The sequence below is a fragment of the Ovis aries genome, chromosome 26 (assembly GCF_016772045.2).
Source record: "Ovis aries strain OAR_USU_Benz2616 breed Rambouillet chromosome 26, ARS-UI_Ramb_v3.0, whole genome shotgun sequence".
NCBI classification, from domain to species: Eukaryota; Metazoa; Chordata; class Mammalia; order Artiodactyla; family Bovidae; genus Ovis; species Ovis aries.
Window position 1 is genome coordinate 13,358,049 of NC_056079.1, and position 23,450 is coordinate 13,381,498.

A 23,450-nucleotide genomic window follows, 5' to 3' on the forward strand; every position below is an offset into this window, starting at 1 on the left:
GGAGCAGAGTAGTTTTCCCAGAACGTTTGCCAAGCTAGGACTCCTCGGGGAAGCGTCCGTCTTTATTTGCCTCTGCGCATTCCTGAGTGTAGTCCTGACCGCAGGAGAAGCAGAGAGTCGTAAAGGGATGAACGGCAACCGGGATGCCCATTCTGAGTGTCTCCATGCCAGGATATGTGATAGCAAAAGAGGTGGTGGAGAGCTGGCCAGCGAGGAAGAAGTGATTTTTGTCCTTGAGCTCTTAGGACCAGTCCTTCCGGTTCATTTCCACAGATTCCACAAAAGGAGTATCTAGGGAGTTGAGAGTTGGGAGTTGAGCAACTTCCCTTTCACTCTTCACTTTCGTGCATTGGAGAAGGAAACGGCAACCCACTCCAGTGTTCTTGCCTGGAGAATCCCAGGGACGGGGGAGCCTGGTGGGCTGCCGTCTATGGGGTCACACAGAGTCGGACACGACTGAAGTGACTTAGCAGTAGCAGTAGCAGGGAGTTGAGACAGATACCACCAGAGAACTTCCTCGGGTCTGCTAAGAGCTAGTGCTACCAAGGGAAGAAGCCCGTTGCACTTCCAATCAGACCAGATCCTGCAGTCCCCGATCTGTGTCCTCAGAAACCTCATGGTCACCAGCGGTGCTTCTGTCCACATAGACAGGAGACGCAGCTGTGACAAAGACTCACTTTCAGGTCGCTGGCTCCTGAGGCCAGCAACCAGGAGAGTGACCTCTAGCCTGAGAGACGTTCCTGGAGCTGGAGTTCCGCCTCACTCCCAAACGTGTTCCTGTAACTTTTGGCTCCTAGCAAGGCTAGGCGCTTCCATGACGACCAAGCTTAGGGTCTAAGTAAAAGCACATAGTAATGGCATGAATCACAATCCACTGAAAGTCTGTGATCCAGCAGATTATGTTAGTAGTTCTAATTCCCCACGCTATTACGAAATGGTCCAAGAGACCAGGAAAAGGTGACCGAGGAAGGAAAGTTCGGTGCACACGCTTTGCCCATCTCTGGCCGCTCTCCTAGCAGGGACCTTGGGTGCCTCTTGGCATTGGCAGATCAGTATGAACCCCGACAAGGTTCCCCTTTTAGGGGCTGCCTTCAGTCATGACGAGGCACCGCGAAACCGCAGAGCAGGGCTCATCGCTTGCTTCTCGCGGGGCGTGTCATTCATTCTCACAGGCACACTGCAGAGTTAGTAAAGTGGAAAACGTGCATACTGAGAAATCAGAGAGGCTAGATCCCAGACGAGCCCCCAAGATGATAGCCAAACGATGTAGGATTCAAGATCTCTGAAGAAGATTTAACTCCAGGACCAGGAACCAGGCTTGATCACTCAAGAGTTTTTATATAGCAGAGTTTTATTAAAGTATAAAAAGCGACAGAGAAAGCTTCTGACACAGACATCAGAAGGGGGATGGAGAGTGCCCCCTAGCTGGTGTTAGCAAGGGAGTTATGTACTTTTTAAATTAGTTATTACAATAAATCAAAAGCATATCTCAAGGTTATAAAGATCTTACTAGGCCCACTCCCATAATTTACATTTTAAGATAACAGGATTAGCCAAAAGGTTCAGGAAGGAGAAACTGTCCTCAAGCAGGATACATGTTGTTATATAATCCTTAGTATAGAGTTTAAACTGAGTTGTTTGTTGTGTTATCATCAGTTGGGGACTTAAAGAAAAACAGACACTTAATGTGACTTAGACTAAGGAATGTAGGGGAAACAAAAAGATGTCTGTCCTCTCCTTCTCCATGAGAATTCCAGGCCCCTGTCTCCACTTTGAGAGCCCCAGACCCTTTTCTCCTCGAGCCCCGGACTTCTTATCAACCTGCCTAGGAACTGACTCTCAACATCATCCTCTAAACCAGTTCCTCTAGGTCAGAAATCACGTCTTCTCCTCCTAGTGTTTGTTTTGCCTACAGACCCCCAGCGGGGGTCTTACTCATACACGGTCAATGATTATTTCTTGATAAGTGGATAAGCTTGGCCCCAGAAGGAACACAGTGATTCAGGGGCGAGAGTGGGTGTCAGACAATGGGAAGTGAGGAAGGAGCCAGAGTCAAAGGACGTTGGTTAGAGGAGGGCGTCCGGACCCCAGCTCCGCTGAGCTGGGCGTACAGAAGTGATGGGCAAAGGCGTGCACTGCGGGGACACAGGTGCAGGCCTGACTCAGAGTCAGTTCCTCACGACGTATCTGCGGTCTGCAGAGGGCAGCTCTGGGCAGTCAGCTGGTCAGGCTGAGCTAGGCTGCACCCTGGTAACAACTTCAGAGACTCTGCAGTTCAGGGCAGTACAAGCTCGTTTGCCTTGGCCGAGCATGCTCCGAGGTGGGCGGTGCCTGGTTCCTGTCTCCCTGGGGACCGGGCCACCACCCCTTGGCCCTCAGCGGCAAACATAGGAGCCCAGGAGCCCTTCTGTCCGGGGACTGCCACTGCAGCGGGGCTGTCGTGTCGTGCTCTAACCCCGCAGGCGGTGTGCCAGCCGGTCCTCCGGAGGGCAGCACCCGAGTGCCCCGTGCGGACCTCCCTGGACCTGGAGTTGGACCTGCAGGCCTCCCTGACCCGGCAGAGCCGCCTCAACGACGAGCTGCAGGCCCTCAGGGGCCTGAGGCAGAGGCTCGAGGAACTGAAGGCCCAGGGCGAGACGGACCTGCCGCCAGGTGTGCTGGACGACGAGCGCTTCCAGAAGCTCCTGAGACAGGCGGGGAAGCAGGTACGTGGCGCCTGAAAGCCTCTCCCCAGTGGAGGGTGCCAGCTTGCACCCCGCCCCACTCCGGTCTTCACACCCAGCGTGTCTATCCCCGTCATGTTTCTCCTGCCCAGTGGCAGCCGTGGCATCAGACCGCAGAGAGGAAAGAACCACAGCACACAGGGCATCGGCTTTGGAGAAGGGTCTGCCTCTCCTGAGTACAGGTGCTTTTTCATCTCTGTGTTTACCAGCTCTGTGTACAGGCAGGTCACCTGAGTCATGAGCTTTTCTTTCCCATCTCTGAAGTTTGCTGTCCCCAGCTGGAGACTGTGTCCCCTGTACGCCTTGCATTCTGGCCACGGAGGTCAGTGAGAACCACTGGCTTCTCTCCTGCTTGCTCTGCAGCCCCACATCCACTCCTTACACACACGGGGACACCCCAGTGCACACTTGCACGTGCACACACACCCCTACCCCTTCATGTCCACCTGTCTCCTGCGGTTGGGGATTTGTGGGGTTTTCAGCACTGTGGCCATAAAGTGTCTAGCAGTGAGCAAAGAGCCTGCCAGTTGTCATAAAAGATATGGCTCCCAGGGAAGCCGTGAACAGAAGTCAGTGGCAGAGCCCAGGCTGGCCTTCCTCGTCCGGAAAGCCACCAGGCCTGCAGGTCACACACGTTACCTTCCTTCTTTATGGCAGGAAGTCTGTTTTGCAGCTCAGAATAAAAAGGGAATCAGAATCAGTGTCTTCGTGCGCCATACAAGCCCCGTGGGAGGCAGAGCGAGGAGCCGGGACTGTAAATCATCGAGGATCATGTTCCCGCTCCACCCGGCTCCTTAACGTGACTGGGACTAAATCACTGGACCTCCCTGTGGGGCAAGCCCCTATCCAGTACTCTGAAGGTTAATCACACTCTCCTGAAAGTGAAAAGTGAAAGTGAAAGTCGCTCAGTCATGTCCGACTCTTTGTGACTCCATGGACTATACAATCCAGGGAATTCTCCAAGCCAGAATACTAGAGTGGGTAGCCTTTCCCTTCTCCAGGGGATCTTCCCAATCCAGGAATCGAACCGAGGTCTCCTGTATTGCAGGCAGATTCTTCACCAGCTGAGCTATGAGAGAACCCCACCCTCTCCTAAAACCCGGGGCATAACACTGGCTTCCCAGATTTCAATCACAGGACCCTGTGGACGTTAACACTCCTGTACAGTTTGGGGCACCTTTCTCATTTCAGTAGCTTTTGCAAAGAACAAACTCCTAGTCCTACGATTGCTGTTGTATCAGCTTGGCTGTAAACCAGACTTTGTCCTGTCTCTTAAGCCTGAAGACCTTATTCTTTGACTGTAAAGTGTATAGCTGCCTGCGTTAATAACAGGAGCCCAGAAGGGTCCCACTGACGGGAGGACCCATCAGCTCGCTGCAGGCAACGCCATCAACAAAGCCATTTTCCCGCCTGTCTCCTAGTGCCGACTGCCTACCTCTGGCCTGAGCTGACCTCTCTTGTAAGACTCCGAATTTCGTCACCCATTTCCTTTACTACCCTCGCTGCCCCCACCGTGACCAGTGGTCTCCAGGAGGCAGGACCACACTTAAACCTCGCTGCTGGAGCACCCACTTGGGAGGCCAAGGGTGCCCAAGCGAGCTTGTGTCCCCAGCCCTCCGGCTCAAGTGACCCCTCCCGACGCACACTCTCCTCCCTGCCGAGGGCCACAGCGCAGCTCATCCTCTCCGCAGCTGGAGGCTCTGTGGAAACTTAGGGGTCGGGGCTTCCCCTGCCCCACCCCACCCCCAACCCCTCCCCCGGGGTGTCTACAGTCTGCTGGGTGAGAAGGACATCACTTTATAAAGCTCTGAGCCGCACGCCCCTGTGCACTTTTCTGGCACAGTGTGTCAGTTTTATATCAATAAACAACTTTTAAAAGGCGTGAGACAGAAAGAAAAGGTAAGAGATTGAAAGCCTGTTCACCAAAATTTAACGGTAGCTACTTCTTGAACATGGTGCTATAAGTACTTTTTAATTTTTTAAAAATTTTTTTTTTGAGAGGGAGGGTTACTAGGAGTTCTAGAGGTAACTAAATGATCCCATATTGCCTATATCAAAAGATTATTTTTTTAATGGGTTAAAGCCCCCCCTTGCCCCAACCCAGGGGCTGCTCCCTGTGGTCGGTGCAAGGTGGGCTTGCGCGTGTCTTCCCCTCCCCCAACCCCAGACTTGGAGAAAAGCGCCCGCGGCCTGCGCTGCCCGCCCGGCTCCTGACGGGAGCCCCGGCAGCTTCCAGGCCTGAGAGCGCGACCTCGGGAGCCTCCGAGTAACGTCCCGGGGGCCCTGTGCTTCCGTTTCCGCGCCAGGCCGAGCAGTCCAAAGAGGAGCAGAAGCAGGACCTGAACGCGGAGAAGCTGATGCGGCAGGTGTCCAAGGACGTGTGCCGGCTCCGCGAGCAGAGCCGCAAGGTGCCCCGGCAGGTGCAGTCCTTCCGGTGAGCGCGGGGACCCCGGGGGGCCCGCGCCTCGCAGGGTCCAGACCTGGGACCCGGGAAGGGGCGGTGGGGGAAGGGGACGGAGGGGTGGTGAGGGGGAGTCGGGGGAGGGAACGGAAGGCTGGAAGGGGTGGCAGGCGGGAGCTGGGTGATGTGACTTCTGCTCTTGGACGCACCAGCCTAACGTTTCCAGTAGGGCAGCTCAGGGAACCACGGCCTGTAGACAAGCAGAGATAAAAATCTGGAGCCAGGATTAAGGATCAGGTGGGAGATAAAAATGCCAGCCTGCATCCTATGTATAGTGGTTCCCCAACCAGATGTGGGTCCAGCACCCCAGGAGGGTGAGAAGGTGACCAGCAGAGGAGATGGCTGGGGTGTTGGAAGAACCTGCCAGAGAGGTGGGTGGGGGTGGTGATTGGTCCTGGTCTGGGGTCGTGGTGAAGGATGTTGTCAAACACAGCAGCAAGAAGAGGCTTGACATTCCCTGAACAGAGAGCCATGTGACCATCCAAGGACACTTTCAGTGGAGCGGGGAGGGGGACACAGAAGAGGTGTGGCTTTATTGGTTGTGGGGTGTGTGTGTGTGCATGTGTGTGGGGCAGGAGAGGTGCGTCTGTGTGTGTGGTATAGAGGAGACTGTAGGAAGCTCCTGGTGGAAGGGGAGAGACCCGAGGAGCGTGTTTGATGGCAGAGGCAGGGTGACGTGGAGGGGCTGGACGGGAACGGATGGGGTTTGGTGCCAGAGGGTGAAGTGGGAGGTCAGAGTCGCCTGAGTGAGTCCAGGGGGGCAAGAGGGGACGGGCGCATCATGGGCTCAGACTCTTCTTAGTATGCTGCCCTGAAGAGTCAGCATCTTCCTGTCTCCATTCAGCTCCAGAATCACTCTTGGAACTTGCAGAGGATGCTGCTTGGGGTGGCGGGGGGTTGTGGAACTGCAGGGCGGCAAGAGGAACCTTCTCATGCCTTTGGTGCTGTGGTCACTTGGAGAGTAAGAAACACAGTCATCCAACCCCAGCAGTTACTAACCCCAAAATAAGTTGTAAACACTCCCCAGTCCTTTAGCATCCAGACCCACACACGTCACCAGGCAGGTGATGCAGATGAGGGAGGTGGGCCAGGATAAGGCATCTGCCTGGAGGCCTCCAGGCCAGGGTCCCTCCACAGCCCCGGGGACACTGCCTGAGCTGCTGTCTCACCTGGAATCAAAGGTAGAAATCAGGAATTTGATGTGACCTGTCTCAAGTGGAAACCCTGACAACTAACTCGGGAGTTTATAAAGCACCATGTAAGCCGAAGACATTTGTTTTCGGAGAGTGTCAAAGCAGAGGTCCCAGTATTGAGGTCTGTCTTCAGTGACGTCATGACCACTTTCACCTGCCTCTTCAATTCTTCATTTTATCTCATGGAATTGAGCAAATGGACAGGACTCTGCACCACAAAAATAGCTCTCCTTCCAGTTTCCTGGGGGTTTTCATGCTTCCTTCCTTCTCTCTCTCTCTCTCCTTAGACTTGGAGCTTCTCTCCTCAGTCCTTGCATCTTCACCATCGTCCTCAACCATCTAATCTGTATCCCTCCTTATGGCAGCCAGCATGCCCCGCGTGGGGACCCCCTCAGCAGACTGTGTTCCACATGAAGACTTTGTAGAGGATAGACCTATTGCTCCTGCCTTGGGTGGCACTGCAACCCTGAAACCTTCTTTCTTTAACACTCTGCTGACCTCTGAAGACCATCCCACCCCCTTGTTAGTCACTTTGTGCCTCTAAGGTTGTTTCCACTATACTCGCCCCTTCCCAAGTCGGATTCGGGCGGATCTGCCTTTACAATGGTCAGGCCCCATCTCTTCTCCCATCTCGTCCCGGTACCCATCACTTGTTAAGTTGCCCCCGACCTTAGCGTGGCATTGAGTTTGAAGAATTTTCCCAGGAGCATCTACTTTTCTGTAAGGATTCTGGCCTCTGGAATTCTCTGCCCCCTGGTTGAGAAACACGCAGGCCTAGACTGACACCCCCACCCCCCCGACAATGATTTAAAAACTGAGGTTGGAAACGCTGGAAGGACCTTACTACCTCTGTCCACAGAGTTGCTGCTGTCCCTCAGGTCCTTCAGACAAAGGGGAAGGCAATCTTGATTTTAAATGGAGTTCTAGCTAAGGACAAAAGCTCCCATCCAGGCCTGTAGAGACACTGGCGTCCTTGGGACTGTTTCTCTCAGGCCCAGAGCATTTTCAGCATCCTGTTTAAGCTGGTGTGTTTCTCACCCCTGGTTCCAGGGAGAAGATTGCCTACTTCACCAGAGCGAAGATAACCATCCCATCCCTGCCCGCTGATGACGTGTGACCACATCGCCAATGAGCTCGTGTTTTCCACCTCTTCATTTCTTAGGGAGGGCAAAAGACTGAACATGTGTCTTGTTCGGGATTTTGTTTTGTAATATAACCGTCAACTCTTAAAGAGCTTTTATTTCACATCAGATTTTCAAACATGTTACTTTGTGAAGTACCTTGAATATAATTCTTATTTGTTTAAAAAAAGAGGAAAAAAAAATCAGATAACCAAAACAGGATTACCCAGTACCCAAATGTACAGTATTGCCAGTGGGCTTTATTTTATAGAAATGGAATAGAGGCAGGACCCCACATGTATCCCACTGGACCAACTGCTGAGAAATAACTTGGTTTAGCAGAAGGCGGTTTCGCGTTTCCATTGTCCTCCTCTGAGCCACCGTGAGGCTGGCAGCTGGTGACCCTGGGTGCCTGAGGGCGGCTCCTTTCACGGGAGCAGGAACCTCAGTGCAGGGTCCCAGGTCCACGTGGGACAGGGGGCATGTTCATCTCCATCACCTCTGTTGGAACACCATGTCCTGAGAACAGCTTCCTTTTTGTCCTTTTCTATGTGTCTAAAGAAAATAAAAACAAAACGCTGAGTATAAGAAGGTAAGGATGCAAAGGAGCCGTTCTCCTGGCAACACTTCACATCTCGTGACGTGTGTCTTTAAAGGCCGGGAAATGCAAGGGGAAGAAGGCCAGTTCGCCTCCAACACAACAGAATCAGCACATCAGTGAGCAGCCGCTGCTTCTCAGTCGGCGTGAGCGTAAGTGTTCACACCCACGTGCCAGGCGTGCACCAGGCGGGTTGGGTGCGAGGCATGAGGGTGGTACCCGGTAGAGGAAGGTAGGGGCCCGGGGCTTGGAGGAACGGCAGTGCCGGCGATGCGAAGGGAGACGCGTCAGCCTCATGCGGTGCAACTGGGAGCAGAGGAAGGGATGTCTTGACTGAATCGGGGTTGCCAAATACTTCAGTAAACAGATTTCGTCAAACATTTACTAGAAGTTACTTTGCAGCCGTCATTTTTAGGGAATCCTGTCTGTAAATTGTGGTAAACTGTTAGGATGCAAAGAGAAGAGAGTGCCTGGGAAGATTATTAAATTGAAGTAAAGGCTGAGTCACTTGTTAAAAAAAAAAGAAAGTGTATTCCAGACGAACAAGATGGAAACCAACTAAAGTTCCCTCCGGTGGAGAATGTTAGCTTACCCAACTCAAGCACTTCTTAAACAGATCCCCAGTGTAGTCCTGCCTGCATACAAGGCTTTTAAAATAAACAGTTTTTGTGCAAGTTAAGCCATACTTTCTACCCAGTCTGTAATACTGGAAGAGGCAGGGTTTGGTGAGCCACCTTAGGTAGCAAGTGAAATCAAAAAATTTTTTTTAAGAGATGAAAAAATTATCTTAAAGGAATGGGTCCCATAAAACAAGAAACATGAGTTCTATTCCTAAGCTAGAATCCTCATTGGTAAGAATTTATATTTGAAAGAAATTACACATGTTTTGGAAAGTTCATTTTTTCAGAATCAGAATTCAAATCAAGCCATTTCTGAGCCTAGAACTGGAATGACTTTTCCTAAGTGTCCCCACCGTTTATGTACAAAAGTCTCTGAAGTGATAACTGGACGTGACAGTACTTTGAACAAAAACCAGCCTCGTGAATTGACTGAGCACAGTCCTCGCAGGCAGCCCAGTTCATCCTATTAGGTGACCGAGGAGAACCGGAGAAAGAGCACCGGTCTTCCTTGTCAAGGTCAAATGTGAAAAACAGAAGTTTATTTAATGTAGAGTTAAATGAAGGTCAGCTGTCTTCAGCTTCTCAGTTTGACCATGAAAATGTTTATAGGATTATGTGTGGTTGTACCGTACGATTTTATTTTCTTCATTTATTTATTTACGGTCTTATTTATGTTCTGTTTAATATATAGTTTGGTTCTGGCCATCTTAAATGTTTGACATAGAAGAGGCTATATTGGAATATTTACAGCTTTATAAATTCCATCAGATTAGCTGTTAACTTTTTGTACTACACAAGAGTTTCAGACAGGCATAAAAGAGTAAAAGCTGTCTCAGGCTGGTAGTTAGCAGTTGTATGCAAGATGCTTCGGTCTTATTTTACAGCATTTGCTCATTTCTAACATGAAAGACAAACTTATTTTAATATAATCCTTTTTCACACTTTAAAAATCAGCAATAGTGTTATGTATTTATAGGCAGCTTTTAACAATCCTGTCGTATTTGTACTAACCCAAATGATTCACAGTGACAAAACATTTTAATAACTTGATCACAAAACCATCTGGACAACATGAATTTTAATATTATAAATACTATTTTTTAAAGGTAGAATTTATTCTTCACAGGGTAAAAAGAATGTAATATTTAGTTCTCAAGTTTGAATTATCAGTATGTTATTACAATTTTGTATATCAGAATCTAAGTGTTACAGGTACAAAAAGAATATTGCTAGCCAAATGAACAAAGTTTAGCTGAATCTCTGTAGCATGCAAATCAAATAAATTTAAAATCTTTTTTGGTATTACTTTATATTGTATTAAATATCAAAAGCTCAGGACTGAAACTAAATATTTAATCAGGTTAAATTCTGAATATGTTTCTGTTTTAATTTGTCTTGTTTGTAAAAGTATGCAAATACATCACATAGATTAACTCTGGTTTCTGCACTTTTCATGTGTTCGTGGATGGGAAAAAAATTCAGTGTTTTTTTTTTAAACAAAGATACATATTGCCTAATACTTTATTTCAGTGTCTTTATTGTTCACTTAATTTTCCTGACTGGCACAAACACAAAAGTTTACTCAAACTATGTAACAAACAAATATAAGATCTTTCAGGAAGAATTCCTCAAGCCCACACTTGTGAATAGCTATTGGCTGGACCATATATATCAATGATTCTTTTAAAAGGGGGCCTGGGGAGGGGTGGTGCTCTGCCCACAGCCCCCGGTCCTGGCCCACAGCGCCCCTGTGCCTGCTCCATCTGCTCCAGAACACGGGGCACAGAAGCAAAAGCATATCTGTGCGGTAGATTTTTACATGAATCTTTAAACCTCCAGGCTGCCCTGTGCTTCAGTCTCCAAAGAGGCACTGAGCTCTACAATTAAAAAGGAGATGGTGTGTCCCCCATAGGCATCTCTCATGCTTTCAGACAACCAGCGATTCTTTTAGTATAATCAGACAGCCAGACTTCTGTTGCTTAGTTGCTAAGTTGCATCTGACTCTGCCACCCCATTGACTGTAGCCTGACGGGCTCCTCTGTCCGTGGGATTTCCCAAGCAAGATACCTGGACTGGGTTGCCCTTTCCTCCTCCAGGGGATCTTCCCAACGCAAGGATCAAATCCATGCAATTCTTTACCACTGAGCCACCAGGGAAACCAGACTTCTAGTTTCAGTATAACATGATTTTAAACACTTAAAAGAAGTCAATGATTCTCAGTAACATTTTCATTTGCCAAGTGATTTTATCTCTATGAATAACACCTTCAAAAGATGTATAGGTGCTAATGTAATGTTTTATTAACCAGTTCCGTGCAGTCACTGAATCTGTTTTAAAATTGAGAAAACCCATCCCCAGTAATGAGTATGATAACTATTAAGTCTTGAATGGTTTTGGTCTCAGAGTAGAAGAAAATAATTTACCACCCTAGAAAGAAATGACAGTTTCAGAAACAGCAAAGGAAAATGCATTTTAGAAAATGGAAAGCATAGTGAATGGGTGACCATGTAACCAGGAAATCCTACCAAATCATCCGAGGAGGAGACACCGTGGACCCCTTCTGGCTTAGAGTTTCAGGTGAGTGGTTTTCATCTCCAGATGCAGACGGTGAGGCTGCGTTTCTGCCACTGCGTAGTGGCCGGAAGCCAGGGGAGCCTGGGTCCTGCAGGCAGCCCAGTTCAGCAGACACCCTCCTAGCAGGAGAGAAAATCCAGCAAACCAGCCGATAAAGAGGGCCTCTCCAAACTCCCACCTGGGCACAATCTCGGGGATGCGCTTGTCCCAGAACTCCTGCACTGTCACGTGGGCCACCCAAGAGACGGGAACGAGGGCTGTGACGCCCGCTGTCCAGAACAGAATTCCTCCCAGGATCAACAGCCGCTTCTTGACGTCCCGCTGTGTCTCTCCAATCCTCAAGCAGTCCAGGCCAAAGCCCGACACCAGCAGGCCCAGGAGCCCCAGCCCATTCGAGAGGAACATTAAAACCCTGGAGATCCTGAGCTCAGCAGGCAAACCCAGGAAAGACTCGAAGTCCTTGCACTGCACCCCCACCTCCTCCTGCACGACACAGGCTTGCCAGAGCCCCATGGTCCAGTTTTCCATTTCATTTAAGTCCAGGTTGAAATTCTTCCAATGCGGCAGGTAGTTTGTAAGACAGGATAAAACCCATCCCAGCAAGGATAATGAGATTCCAACTAATTGTACCACTGCCCTAAACACTAAAGCCATCATAAAATCCTGCGACCTTAGCCAGGCTCACCCCTGTCTTTCAGTGGCTGTGAAAAGTGTGACACTTGTATTAATATTATCACTTGCTTAGCTCAAAACGGTTTTTTCATTGTGTATATAGGAGGATTCTTGCCAGAGTTGCTATTGTTCGATTCTGTGTTGAATAGATTTCAGAAGGATAGGGAAATAATTTTGCAAACCAGTCATGCCAAGGTGTGGCCAAGATCATGTTCACGTCCTATGGACTGCATTTCGTAGTGTGCAGTTTGTCCCCAAAATAACATGAACTGGTAATAACCCTCTCATTGTGAATGCATAAATGGTTCTCATGTTCCCAAACTTTCTGATAAGTCAAAGAATTAAGAAGTCTCCAGGCAAAATGTTTAATTGACGTTTGGTTCAACTCCTGCTGCTTTTTATCTAATTGCACCTGTCAGACTTTCTCCTTTTCAGAGGTCTCATGTTTCAGTACGCCTGTTGTGGTGTTATCAGCTCTAAAAATAGGTTCAACACAAGTATTTCTTAACCAAATCAAACAGAGAAATTTCTTCTGTAGGCTTTAAATCAGACTTTTGTTTTTTAATCTCTTAGGCTACATATACCCTATAACATATCAAACCATTCTGAACTAAGTATCAGGTCTGTTTAACCCCAGTGCCTTCCTGACAGCTATACTCATGTGGGCATAAATACTTGCTATTTTTTGTTTCTTTCTTTTCCTGAATAATTATGCAGCAGAAAAGTTAAGCAGTAGTACTGTGTAGGTTAGAATCCACGTCCGTTTCAGTTTGTCCCCATGCTTATAACTTTTAACTGAGCAAAGAAATGTTTTTTTAAGTCTGAAGATTTTGAGGGAAGAGACAAGAGAAGAGATTGGCTGGTATTTTAAATCTCAAGAGTATCACAATGTACTGAAAACCTTCAGCCTCATAAAGTCCTGCATAGCAGGGTTCCTAGTAATTTCCTAAACACAAACCACCTCTGTTCAAGAAAGACCAAGTCATTGTTGTGAAAATGCTACTTTGGAGAGGCTTAGCATGTGGTTTTGCTAGTACAGAATGCTTAAAGGATTTCAAATTGTTAGTTTAGGTTGTTTTTTTTTTTTTTCTTGAGGAAACAGGCTATCATTTTCAGCTACGAACAAAACCAAAAACAATTTCTAATACCAAATTAACATATTAAGCTTAATGCTGACTCTCTTGAACAATCACCACTACGTTTTGATTGAAATAACCAGATCAATGAAATTTCTTTTGTTCATACCTATGTAATGCTTACCACAACAGTTTTCTTTTAGATATAAGATTGGCCTCTTCTCCAGGTTTGGGGAAGATGAGCTTTCTAGGATAGAAAAGTCATTGTCTGATGAGAAAATGTGAGCAGCACAGAATTAGTTACATAACGAAGACCCCTTTTTCCTGCAGACACTCCATCCCAGTTGATGAAGGAAGACATGCCTCTCTCTTCTCCTCAGTGCCTTATACTGAAGGGTTGGCAGTTCCATTTTCCAGGTATGCACACTGAGTTTGCATTTCTGCCACTGCGTAGTGGCCGGAAGCCAGGGGAGCCTGGGTCCCGCAGGCAGCCCAGTTCAGCAGACACCCTCCTAGCAGGAGAGAAAATCCAGCAAACCAGCCGATAAAGAGGGCCTCTCCAAACTCCCACCTGGGCACAATCTCGGGGATGCGCTTGTCCCAGAACTCCTGCACTGTCGCGTGGGCCACCCAAGAGACGGGAACGAGGGCTGTGACGCCCGCTGTCCAGAACAGAATTCCTCCCAGGATCAACAGCCGCTTCTTGACGTCCCGCTGTGTCTCTCCAATCCTCAAGCAGTCCAGGCCAAAGCCCGACACCAGCAGGCCCAGGAGCCCCAGCCCATTCGAGAGGAACATTAAAACCCTGGAGATCCTGAGCTCAGCAGGCAAACCCAGGAAAGACTCGAAGTCCTTGCACTGCACCCCCACTTCCTCCTGGACGACACAGGCTTGCCAGAGCCCCATGGTCCAGTTTTCCATTTCATTTAAGTCCAGGTTGAGGTTTTTCCAATGTGGCAAGTAAGTCGTAATAATGGATAAAACCCATCCCAGCAATGAGAGCAAAATCCCCACGAATTGCATTGCTACTCTCAAAACTAAAGCCATTGCAACAGATCTTAGGACCCTTGCAACCCCTATAGGAGCTGCCGTCTGGAGGTGGGCAGTAGCGTGACAATCTCGGTTCAACGCTGCTCAGGGAATATAAGCTTTGGTCATTAACTCTTTGTGCACTCTGAAATGCGTTTTTGTTCTTCTCAAATATAGTATTTCATGTAAAGGACGAAGGGCTCTGTTAAAACTATGAGTTACGCTTTCCGATAAGGATTTGATCTGTTACCTTCCAATTTGCTTGGTAAAATTCTATCCCCTATGCTTGATGATTATAAGTCTAAGGATGAACAAAGAGGGCTCTATGACCCCTCACCCTAAAATACAACAGAAATCTTTGTGCTTCAATATGGATTAATTAGATTTTAAGTGGTGATAAAAGGCCAGCTCTTTCTACAACAGGACCTCATTGTAATAGCTGAATCTGAGATTTCAGAGATGCAAAACAAGACCTTGTAAAGAAAGGTAGACTGTTTGTCTATAATCTTTACTCTTCTCAGGCTTCCTTAACCTACACGAGAACCTGGCCCACGTTCTTGAGTGTCCCAGGGACTTGGCTGGGACTTGGCAGAGAACGTTTCCCTCAGATTCCTTTGAAAGGTAGAGGCGGGTTCACTGGATTAATTAAAATGAAAGACACCAAGGCCATGCCCAGAGGTACCAGCTGAGGAAGGGGGCATCTCTGGATTTCATTCTGAGAATTTCTCCATCCTTGTTAAGGACCTGAGATAGAACCTGATTTCTTAGTATCCAACAGGTAGTTATTTTTTTGTCCAGAATCAAGCTGTCTTCACTATCATTTAAGCCACAAAGACAAAGCAGCACCAGGCAAGGAAACTCCTACCAATTCCAAGACAAAACAGCTTCCCTGGGGCTGAGCTTTGAGGCTTCATCTTGTCTGTGTTTGTGTGTGTGTGTATGTGTGTTTTCTCACTACATTTTAATTTATTAACTGAAGAATAATTGCTATACAGAATTTCATTGTTTTCTGTCAAACCTCAACATTAATCAGCCATAGGTACACATATATCCCCTCCCTTTTGAAACTCCCTCCCATCTCCCCCCACCCCATCCCACCCCTCTAGGTTGATACAGAGCCCCTGTTTGAGTTTCCTGAGCCATACAGCAAATTCCTGTTGGCTATCTATGTTACATATGGTAATGTAAGTTTCCATGTTACTCTTTCCATACATCTCACCCTCTCCTCCCCTCTCCCCATGTCCATAAGGCTATTCTCTCTATCTGTTTCTCCATTGCTGCCGTGTAAATATATTCTTCAGTACCATTTTTCTAGATTCCGTATCTATGTGTTAGAATACAGTATTTATCTTTCTCTTTCTGACTCACTTCACTCTGTATAACAGGTTCTAGATTCAACCACCTCATCAGAACTGACTCAAATATGCTATGGTTCAGTGATATTCCCTTGTGTATATGCACCACAACTTCTTTATCCAGTTATCTGCCGGTGGACATCTAGGTGGCTTCCATGTTCTAGCTATTACAAACAGTGCTGCAATGAACAATGGGACACATGTATCTTTTTCAGTGTTGGTTTCCTCAGGGTATATGCCTAGGAGCAGGATTTCTGGGTCATATGGTGGCTTTCACATCATCGTGATTATCTGGGTCGTGAAGATCTTTTTTGTACAGTTCTTCTGTGTATTCTTGCCACCTCTTCTTAATATCTTCTACTTCTGTTAGGTCCATACCATTTCTGTCCTTTATCGAGCCCATCTTTGCATGAAATGTTCCCTTGGTATCTCTAATTTTCTTGAAGAGATCTCTAGTCTTTCCCATTCTGTTCTTTTCCTCTATTTCTTTGCATTGATCACTGAAGAAGGCTTTCTTATCTCTTCTTGCTATTCTCTGGAACTCTGCATTCAGATGCTTATATCTTTCCTTTTCTCCTTTGCTTTTCGCCTCTCTTCTTTTCACAGCTATTTGTAAGGCCTCCCCAGACAGCCATTTTGCTTTTTTGCATTTCTTTTCCATGGGGATGGTCTTGATCCCTGTCTCCTGTACAATGTCAATAACCTCATTCCATACTTCATCAGGCACTCTGTCTATCAGATCTAGGCCCTTAAATCTATTTTTCACTTCCACTGTATAATCATAAGGGATTTGATTTAGGTCATACCTGAATGGTCTAGCAGTTTTCCCTATTTTCTTCAATTTGAGTCTGAATCTGGTAATAAGGAGTTCATGATCTGAGCCACAGTCAGCTCCAGGTCTCGTTTTTGATGACTGTATAGAGCTTCTCCATCTTTGGCTGTGAAGAATATAATCAATCTGATTTCGGTGTTGACCATCTGGTGATGTCCATGTGTAGAGTCTTCTCTTGTGTTGTTGGAAGAGGGTGTTTGCTATGACCAGTGCATTTTCTTGGCAAAACTCTATTAATCTTTGCCCTGCTTCATTCCACATTCCAAGGCCAAATTTGCCTGCTACTCCAGGTGTTTCTTGACTTCCTACTTTTGCATTCCAGTCCCCTATAATGAAAAGGACACCTTTTTTGGGTGTTAGTTCTAAAAGGTCTTGTAGGTCTTCATAGAACCATTCAACTTCAGTTTCTTCAGCGTTACTGGTTGGGGCATAGACTTGGATTACTGTGATATTGAATGGTTTGCCTTGGAGACGAACAGAGATCATTCTGTCGTTTTTGAGACTGCATCCAAGTACTGCATTTCGGACTCTTTTCTTGACCATGATGGCTACTCCATTTCTTCTGAGGGATTCTTGCCCGCAGTAGTAAATATAATGGTCATCTGAGTTAAATTCACCCATTCCAGTCCATGTTAGTTTGCTGATTCCTAGAATGTCGACGTTCACCCTTGTCATGATGGTGTGATCACTAATCTAGAGCCAGACATCTTGGAATGTGAAGTCAAGTGGGCCTTGGAAAGCATCACGACGAACAAAGCTAGTGGAGGTGATGGAATTCCAGTTGAGCTGTCTCAAATCCTGAAAGATGATGCTGTGAAAGTGCTTTACTCGATATGTCAGCAAATTTGGAAAACTCAGCAGTGGCCACAGGACTGGAAAAGGTCCGTTTTCCTTCCAATCCCAAAGAAAGGCAATGCCAAAGGATGCTCAAACTACCGCACAATTGTACTCATCTCACATGCTGGTAAAGTAATGCTCAAAATTCTCCAAGCCAGGCTTCAGCAATACATAAACCGTGAACTCCCTGATGTTCAAGCTGGTTTTAGAAAAGGCAGAGGAACCAGAGATCAAATTGCCAACATCCGCTGGATCATGGAAAAAGCAAGAGAGTTCCAGAAAAACATCTATTTCTGCTTTATTGACTATGCCAAAGCCTTTGACTGTGTGGATCACAATAAACTGTGGAAAATTCTGAAAGAGATGGGAATCCCAGACCACCTGACCTGCCCCTTGAGAAACCGGTATGCAGGTCAGGAAGCAACAGTTAGAACTGGACACGGAACAACAGACTGGTTCCAAATAGGAAAAGGAGTACGTCAAGGCTGTATATTGTCACCCTGCTTATTTAACTTATATGCAGAGTACATCATGAGAAACGCTGGACTGGAAAAAACACAAGCTGGAATCAAGATTGCCGGGAGAAATATCAATAACCTCAGATATGCAGATGACAGCACCCTTATGGCAGAAAGTGAAGAGGAACTAAAAGAGCCTCTTGATGAAAGTGAAAGAGGAGAGTGAAAAAGTTGGCTTAAAGCTCAACATTCAGAAAACGAAGATCATGGCATCTGGTCCCATCACTTCATGGGAAATAGATGGGAAAACAGTGGAAACAGTGTCAGACTTTATTTTTGGGGGCTCCAAAATCACTGCAGATGATGACTGCAGCCATGAAATTAAAAGACGCTTATTCCTTGGAAGGAAAGTTATGACCAACCTATACAGTATATTCAAAAGTAGAGACATTACTTTGTCGACTAAGGTCCGTCTAGTCAAGGCTATGGTTTTTCCTGTGGTCATGTATGGATGTGAGTGTTGGACTGTGAAGAAGGCTGAGCGCCGAAGAATTGATGCTTTTGAACTGTGGTGTTGGAGAAGACTCTTGAGAGTCCCTTGGACTGCAAGGAGATCCAACCAGTCCATTCTGAAGGAGATCAACCCTGGGATTTCTTTGGAAGGAATGATGCTAAAGCTGAAACTCCAGTACTTTAGCCACCTCATGAGAAGAGTTGACTCATTGGAAAAGACTCTGATGCTGGGAGGGATTGGGGGCAGGAGGAGAAGGGGATGACCGAGGATGAGATGGCTGGATGGCATCACGGACTCGATGGACATGAGTCTGAGTGAACTCCAGGAGTTGGTGATGGACAGGGAGACCTGGCGTGCTGCGATTCATGAGGTCGCAAAAAGTCGGACACCACTGAGCGACTGAACTGACTGACTGAACTGATGGTGGCTTTCTTCCTAGTTTTTAAAGGAATCTCCATACAGTCTTCCATTGTGGCTGTATCAGTTTACATTCCCACCAACAGTGCAAGAGCATTCTCTTTTCCCCACACCTTCTCCAGCATTTATTGTTTGTACACTTTTTGATGATGGCCATTATGACTGCTGTGAGGTGATATCTCATTGTAGTTTTAATTTGCATTTCTCTAATAATGAGCGATGTTGAGCATCTTTTCATGTGTTTGTTAGCCATCTGTATGTCTTCTTTTGAGAAATGTCTGTTTAGGTCTTTTTCTCATTTTTTGATTGGGTTGTTTTTCTGGTATTGAGTTGCATGCGCTACTTGTATATTTTGGAAATTAATCCTTTGTCTATTTTTTCATTTGCTATTATTTTCTCCCATTCTGAGGGTTGTCTTTTCACCTTACTTATCGTTTCCTTTGCTGTGCAAAAGCTTTTAAGTTTAATCAGGTCACACTTTTTTATTTCCATTACTCTAGGAGGGGCATCATAGAGGATCTAGCTTTGATTTATGTCATGAGTGTTCTGCCTATGTTTTCCTCTAAGAGTTCTATAGTTTCTTGTCTTACATTTAGGACTTATATTTAATCCATTTTGAGTTTATTTTTGTGTATGGTGTTAGGAAGTGTTCTAATTTCATTCTTTCACATGTAGCTGTCCAGTTTTCCCAGCACTATTTATTGAAGAGGCTGTCTTTGCCCCATTTTATATTCTTCCTCCTTTGTCAAAAATAAGGCACCCGTAAGTGCGTGAGTTTATTTCTGGGCTTTCTATCTTGTTCCATTGGTCTATATTTCTATTTTTGTGCCAGTACCATACTGTCTTGATGGCTGTAGGTTTGTAGTATAATCTGAAGTCAGAAAGGTTGATTCCTCCAGCTCCATTCTTCTTTCTCAAGACTGTTTTGGCTATTTGGGGTCTTTCGTGTTTCCATATGAATTGTGAAATTTTTTGTTCTAGTTCTATGAAAAATGCCACTGGTGATTTGATAGGGATCACATTGAATCTATAGATTGCATTTGGTAGTTTAGTCATTTTCACAATATTGATACTTCCCACCCAGGAACATGGAATACCTCCCATCTGTTTGTGTCCTCTTTGATTTCTTTCATTAGTGTCTTATAATTTTCTGTGTACAGTTCTTTTTGTCTCCTTAGGTAAGTTTATTCCTAGATATTTAATTCTTTTTGTTGCAATGGTGAATAGGATTGATTCCTTAATTTCTCTCTCTGATTTTTCCTTGTTAATATATAGAAATGTAAGTGATTTCTGTGTTTTGATTTTCTATCCTGCAACTTTGCTGAATTCACTGATTAGCTCTAGTAATTTTCTGATACTATATTTAGGGTTTTCTATGTACAATGTCAAGTCATCTGCAAACAGTGAGAGCTTTACTTCTTTTCTGAGCTGGATTCCTTTTATCTCTTTTTCTTTTCTGATTGCTGTAGCTAGGACTTCCAGAACTATGTTGAATAATGGTGAGGAAAGTGGACACCCTTGTCTTGTTCCTGATCTTAGGGGGAACGCTTATAATTTTTCACCATTGAAAATAATGTTTGCTGTAGGCTTATCATATATGGCCTTTACTATGTTGAGGTAGGTTCCTTCTCTGCCCATTTTTTGAAGAGTTTTAATCATAAATGGGTGCTGAATTTTGTCAAAGGCTTTTTCTGCATCTATTGAGATTATCACATGGTTTTTATCTTTCAATTTGTTAATATACTGCATCACATTGATTTGCATGTATTAAGGAATCCTTGTATCCCTGGAATAAACCCACCTTGATCATGGTGTATGAGCTTTTTGATGTGTTGCTGAATTCTGTTTGCTAAAATTTTGTTGAGGATTTTTGCATCTATGTTCATCAGTGATATTGGCCTGTAGTTTTCTTTTTTTGTGTTGTCTTTGTCTGGTTTTGGTATCAGGGTGGTGATGGCTTCGTAGAATGAGTTTGCAAGTGTTCCTCCTCCTGCAATTTTTTGAAAGAGTTTTGAAAGGACAGGCATTAGCTCTTCTCTAAGTGTTTGATAGAATTCTCCTGTGAAGCCATCTGGTCCTGGGCTTTTGTTTTTTGGGAGATTTTTGATCACAGCTTCAATTTCAGTGCTTGTAATTGGGTTGTTTATAATTTCCATTTCTTCCTGGTTCAGTCTTTGAAAATTGAACTTTTCTAAGAAACTGTCCACTTCTTCCAGGTTATCTATTTTATTGCTATATACTTGTTCATAATAGTCTCTTAAAGTCCTTTGTATTTCTGCAGTGTCTGTGTTGTAACCTCTCCTTTTTCATTATTAATTTTGTTGATTTGATTCTTTTCTCTTTTTCTTGATGAGTCTGGCTGAAGGTCTGTCAATTTTGTTTATCTTCTCAAAGAACCAACTTTTATTTTATTAATCTTTAATATGGTTTCTTTCATTTCTTTTTCATTTATTTCTGCTCTGATCTTTATGATTTCTTTTCTTCTACTAATTTGGGGAGGAGGGGGGTGTTCTTCTTTTTCCAGTTGTTTTAGATGTAGAGTTAGATTGTCTATTCAACGTTTTATTTTCCTTGAGGTAGGACTGTATGGCTATAAACTTCCCTCTTAGAACTGCTTTTGCTGCATCCCATAGGTTTTGAGTTGTATTTTCATTGTCATTTGTTCCTAGAAAATTTTTTATTTCCCTTTTGATTTCTTCAGTAACCTATTCAATATTTAGAAATGTATTGCTTAATCTCCATGTGTTTGTGTTTTTTACAGTATTTTTCTTATAATTGATATCTAGTCTCATAGTGTTGTGGTCAGAGAAGATGCTTGATACAATTTCAATTTTCTTAAACTTACTGAGGTTTTTTTTGTGACCCAAGATGTGGTCTATCCTGGAGAATGTTCCATGTGCACTTGAGAAGAAGGTATATTCTTCTGTATTTGGATGGACTGTCCTGAAGATATCAAGGAGATCCATCTCATTTAATGTATCATTTAAGACTTGTGTTTCCTTATTAATTTTCTGTTTTGATGATCTGTCCATTGGGGTGAGTGGGGTGTTAAAATCCCCTATTATTGTTGTGTTACTGTCCACTTCTCCTTTTATGTCTGTTCGTGTTTGTCTTATGTGTTGAGGTGCTCCTATGTAGGTTGCATAGATATTTGCAATTGTTCTGTCTTCCTCCTGGATTGATCTCTTGATCATTATGTAGTGTCCTTCCTTATCTCTTGTAATATTCTTTATTTTAAGGTCTATTTTGTCTGATATGAGAATTGATATTCCAACCTTCTTTTGCTTCCCATTTGTATGGAATATATTTTCCCATCCTCTCACTTTCAGTCTATATATGTCCTTAGGTCTGAAGTGGATTTCTTGTTGACAGCATATATATGGGTCTTGTTTTTGTATCCATTCAACCAATCTGTGTCTTTTGGTTTAAATGGAGCATTTAATCCATTTACATTTAAAGTAATTATTGATATATATGTTTCCTATTGCCATTTTCTTAACTGGGGTTGATTTTGTAGACCTTTTTCTTCTCTTGTATTTCTTGACTATACAAGTCCTGTTCACATTTGTTATAAAGCTAGTTTGGTGGTGCTGAATCCTCTTAACTTTTGCTTGTCTGAAAAGCTTTTTATTTTTCCATCAATTTTGAATCAGATCCTTGCCAAGTACAATAATCTTGGTTGTAGATATTTCCCTTTTGGTACTTTAAATATATCCTGCCATTTCCTTCTGGCCTTCAGAGTTTTTGCTGAAATATCAGCTCTTAAACGTATGGGGTTTCCTGTGTATGTTACTTTTCCCATGCTGCTTTTAATATTTTTTCTTTGTGTTTAGTCTTTGCCATCTCTGGGGTCACACAGAGTCGGACACGATTGAAATGACTTAGCAGCAGCAGCATTTGTTAGTTTGATTAGTATGTGTCTCGATGAGTTTCTCCTTGGATTTATCCCGTATGGGACTCTTTGCGGCTCTTGAATTTGATTGGTTATTTCCTTTTCCTAGTTGGGGAAATTTTCAACTATAATCTCTTCAAAAAATTTCTCATACCTTTTCTTTCTCTCTTCTCCTGGGACCCTTGTAATTCAAATGTTGGTGCATTTGATGTTGTCCTAGAGGTCTCTGAGACTATCCTCAGTTGTTTCCATTCTTTTTACTTTATTCTGCTCTTCAGAAGTTATTTCCACCATTTTATCTTCCAGCTTACTGATTCATTCTGCTTCAGATATTCTGCTATTGATTCCTTCTAGAGTATATTTAATTTCAGTAATTATGTTGTTTGTCTCTGTATGTTTATTCAGTTCTTCTAGGTATTTGTTAGTTGATTCTTGCATTTTCTCCATTCTGTTTTTAAGGTTTTTGATCATCTTTACTATCATTATTCTGAATTCTTTTTTAAGTAGTTTACCTATTTCCTCTTCATTTATTTGGACTTCATGTTTCTAGTTTGTTCTTTCATTTGTGTAGTATTTCTCTGCCTTTTCTTTGTTTCTTTTTTTTTTTAAACTTGTGTTTGAGGTCTCCTTTTCCAGGCTTTGGGGGCTTCCCTGGTGGCTCAAATGGTAATGCGTCTACCTGCAGTGCGGGAGACCCGGGTTCAATTCCTGGGTCGGGAAGATCCCCTGGAGAAGGAAATGGCAATCCACTCCAGCACTCTTGCCTGGAAAATCACATGGACGGAGGAGCCTAATAGGCTACAGTCCATGGGGTCGCAAAGAGTCGGACACGACTGAGCAACTTCACTTTCACTTTTCCAGGCTTCACGGTTGAATTCTTTCTTTGGTCCAGTGGTTTGTGTAAGCTTCATATAGGGTGAGATTTGTGCTAAGTTTTTTTTTTTTTCTTTGTTTGTTTGTTTTTCCTCTGATGGGAAAGGCTGAGTGAGGTGGTAATCCTGTCTGCTGATGACTGTGTTTATATTTTTGTTTTGCTTTTTGTTTACATGAAGCGTCCTGCACAGGGTGCTACTGGTGT

At 44.7% G+C, this 23,450-nt stretch overlaps 3 protein-coding genes across 3 annotated transcripts in view; 1 reads left to right on the forward strand and 2 right to left on the reverse strand.

The window, feature by feature from the left end:
* Positions 1-10,233, forward strand: part of WWC2 (WW and C2 domain containing 2) — a 148,066-nt gene extending 137,833 nt beyond the window's left edge. Inside the window, exons 21-23 of the mRNA XM_027962647.2 lie at positions 2,463-2,705; positions 5,030-5,157; positions 7,428-10,233. Coding sequence (XP_027818448.1) covers positions 2,463-2,705; positions 5,030-5,157; positions 7,428-7,494 — 438 coding nt within the window. The 3' untranslated portion in view covers positions 7,495-10,233. The remainder of the gene's footprint in view (positions 1-2,462; positions 2,706-5,029; positions 5,158-7,427) is intronic.
* Positions 10,234-11,192: 959 nt separating this feature from the next.
* Positions 11,193-11,989, reverse strand: CLDN22 (claudin 22). Its single transcript, XM_027962557.3, has one exon. The coding sequence runs from the start codon at positions 11,945-11,947 to the stop codon at positions 11,282-11,284; it is 666 nt and encodes a 221-aa protein (XP_027818358.2). The 5' UTR covers positions 11,948-11,989; the 3' UTR covers positions 11,193-11,281.
* A 1,433-nt stretch (positions 11,990-13,422) lies between these two features.
* LOC106990148 (putative claudin-24) lies at positions 13,423-14,142 on the reverse strand. The gene has a single exon (XM_015104555.3). The coding sequence runs from the start codon at positions 14,083-14,085 to the stop codon at positions 13,423-13,425; it is 663 nt and encodes a 220-aa protein (XP_014960041.2). The 5' UTR covers positions 14,086-14,142.
* Positions 14,143-23,450: the final 9,308 nt, after the last annotated feature.

What these genes read in the sequence shown, in the direction of transcription:
- CLDN22 (XM_027962557.3), bottom strand. Translation starts at nt 11,947, where the DNA reads ATGATGGCTTTAGTGTTTAGGGCAGTGGTACAATTAGTTGGAATCTCA.
- LOC106990148 (XM_015104555.3), bottom strand. Translation starts at nt 14,085, where the DNA reads ATGGCTTTAGTTTTGAGAGTAGCAATGCAATTCGTGGGGATTTTGCTC.